The 2,753-nt window shown below is 48.6% G+C and overlaps 1 protein-coding gene across 1 annotated transcript; it reads right to left on the reverse strand.

The window, feature by feature from the left end:
• Positions 1–400: 400 nt before the first annotated feature.
• On the reverse strand, positions 401–1,846 carry foxc1a (forkhead box C1a). Its single transcript, XM_030775779.1, has one exon. It carries the CDS (start codon positions 1,844–1,846, stop codon positions 401–403), a length of 1,446 nt encoding a protein of 481 aa, XP_030631639.1.
• Between the last annotated feature and the right edge of the window lie 907 nt (positions 1,847–2,753).

The following is a 2,753-nucleotide window of genomic DNA, read 5'->3' on the forward strand; positions in this document are numbered from 1 at the left end:
GAAAGAGTATGGCGATATACATGTTCCGTTCCAAGTTACAGTGGAACATTTCTGGACAATTAAGGCAATTCAATTTAGAAACACTTTTTTGGTGTTTGGTCCACAATATTCGACTACATTTTAGAAATAAATTATTATATGTAATTTACACGTAATAACAAATCCACGAAAGTCTAGCGTATTTTTAACATAGCCATAAAGCATGAAGCTCTCAAAAGCGAAAATAGACTTACGTGTTATTTGCAGTAACACTGTCCTTAACAAACCAAGATCATGTTTTTGTCTGACCCTCGTTTGTACTGATTCGTTTTAGTCCGTCGCTGGGGCAGGTATAAACGTCTCTCATGGCTTATCGAGGAAAAGAGAGAAAAAGAGAAAAACAAGAAAAAAAGACCTTTGGTCAGAACTTGCTGCAGTCATACACGAAAGCCCCAGACGTGCGGTAGATGGACTGGCTTGGGGGAAAGGACATTTGACAGCTGTTATTCCCGTTCACTGGCGAATTATTCAAGCCAATTCTCTGGGACTCAAACATCTCTCGGACTGAGTGAAAGTTCTGTTGCTGCGCGGGGTAGGTCGCACCAAGGTGTCCGAGGTCTCCGGCCTGGTTTAAGTACCATGAGGCGAGACGCCCTTGGTGCGGATGGTGGCCCTCCTGGCCCGAACTGAGATTGCCATGGCTCAGCGAAGAGGTGGTGGTCGTGATTGAGTAATCAGGCAAAGTTTCGTCCACAGTGGTGCTGGTTGCCAAGTGGCTGGAGCGGTCCCCGGCGTACAAGCTCATGGCCTGCATGTTGCAGTGGTAGGTCGCGTTCGAGGTAGTGGAGATGGAGTTTTGATTACACGGTGAACTGTAGACGGAGGACTGGTTGGGCGAGTAATTTAGAGACAAAGAGGGAGTTATACCTGTCCGAGAAGAAGCAACGAGGGACGATGTGAGCTCACTGGCACTCTGAGGCGACCCGCGGAGGGATGTCATGATGTTGTCAACACTGAAGCCCTGTGCTGGGGCCTGGCCGTGGTGGTGATGCTGTTGCTCCCCGGCGCTTTCCAGGCCAATGGACCGAGTGGAGGGGATGCTATGTGGGCTGCCACTCGACATACTGCTACTGTCAGGACTCTCAATCTTCGGAACAGTGCTCAGTGTAGGCGAAACGGCCTGCGGTGGTGTGGATGTGCCGTTCTCCGTTTTGATGTCCTGGATGCGTACGGGTTGCGAGCCTTGCACAGATTGCTCCTGTTCTCGGCCCTGCTGCTGTTGTTGTTGCGGCTGCTGGCGTGTCTGTGTCTCCTTAATCTGCCGGTCCTCTTTCTCTTTCAATGCGTCCTTCTTTTTGAAGCGTCGTCGCCGCCTCAAGAAGCTGCCGTTCTCGAACATATTATAAGAGTCCGGGTCCAGGGTCCAGTAGCTGCCTTTGCCAGGTTTTTTGTCATCACGGGGTACTTTGACAAAACACTCGTTGAGGGATAGATTGTGTCGAATGCTGTTTTGCCAGCCTTGTTTATTGTCTCTGTAGAAGGGGAATCTCTCCATTATAAACTGATAAATCCCGTTCAGCGTCACCTTTTTGTCCGGTGAGTTTTGAATGGCCATGGTGATGAGAGCTATATAGCTGTACGGCGGTTTGACCATATCCTTAGGCTGGGGCTGTGGAGTATATGGTCCATACGCCCGCGCCATACTGGCGGGGTACTGGTCATGTGCAGCGTGAGAATACATACTCATTGGGGCAGGCATCCCGGTGTATCCTCCGCCAGCGGCAGCCCGGTAGTAGCTTTGGTCGCTGCTAATGTAAGGCACAACGCCCAGAGAGTTGGGACTTGAGACAGAATAGCGCGCCTGCATGTCTTCTCCCCCACACAGCTCAACAGTGCTCGCGAAGAACGAACTTCCTGAAGTGTGCAGCAGTACAAATCCACTTTAGGTGTCCCGCTCTAAAAAGTACAAGCAGTCAACCAAAATGTCCACGCGGCTGTCTTTAAGAAAATATTCTCAAAATGCGTGTGTTGTACCGTGCCTTCTTGCGATTCAAATAGTTGCCACCTTTCTCTGCCGAAGCGCACATTGGAATACTTCTGTACTTTGGGCATCCGTCACTGCTCAAAACTTTTGCGCAGTTCAATTCTATCCCTTTTTGCTGCTGGTGTGACTCCTCCCCCAAAACAGCGAAGCTGTCCAATGGGAGGTCAGGCTATGAAAAGTGAGCGGCAACGCACCTAGCTTCTGGCCACACACGCTTTAAGAGAAAGGAGAGGAGGTGTTGGGACGTCCCAAATCACCCCAGCCAAACACACTACTCCAGACGAGAACGCGCTGCCCTCCCAACGCTGCCAGCGCACGGGCTAGGCAACATGCACATTTTTTTAAATTCTCCAAATATTTTAAAGATATCATTATTTTTCACCACAGTAAGCACACGGAAAATACAATAACCAACAAAAATAATATGAACACACATTTGGACAGATTAACATTGCGCTGCGCTCGTGCCGTCCACTTTTTGCCCACTAAGTCAAACGGAGCGAAACTTTTAACAACGATCAAAACGTTATTTTTCAGCAAAAAGCGCAATTAGTTAACTTGTAATCCATTTGTCACTTCTCCTGCCTGGCAGTTGCTGCGGAGTAGCTTTTGTCTGTTGTCGGAATAATCAATTGTAATGACTTCTATCTCGCACCAGTTCATGAATCATTCCATTAGAGGCCGTGGCGAACATCTGTTTTCAAATAAGCAATAAATGGGAATTGGAGGT

Source organism: Chanos chanos, chromosome 5, assembly GCF_902362185.1.
Source record: "Chanos chanos chromosome 5, fChaCha1.1, whole genome shotgun sequence".
Classification (NCBI taxonomy): domain Eukaryota; kingdom Metazoa; phylum Chordata; class Actinopteri; order Gonorynchiformes; family Chanidae; genus Chanos; species Chanos chanos.

Coding starts and splice junctions, on each gene's coding strand:
- foxc1a (XM_030775779.1), bottom strand. CDS start 1,846: ATGCAGGCGCGCTATTCTGTCTCAAGTCCCAACTCTCTGGGCGTTGTG.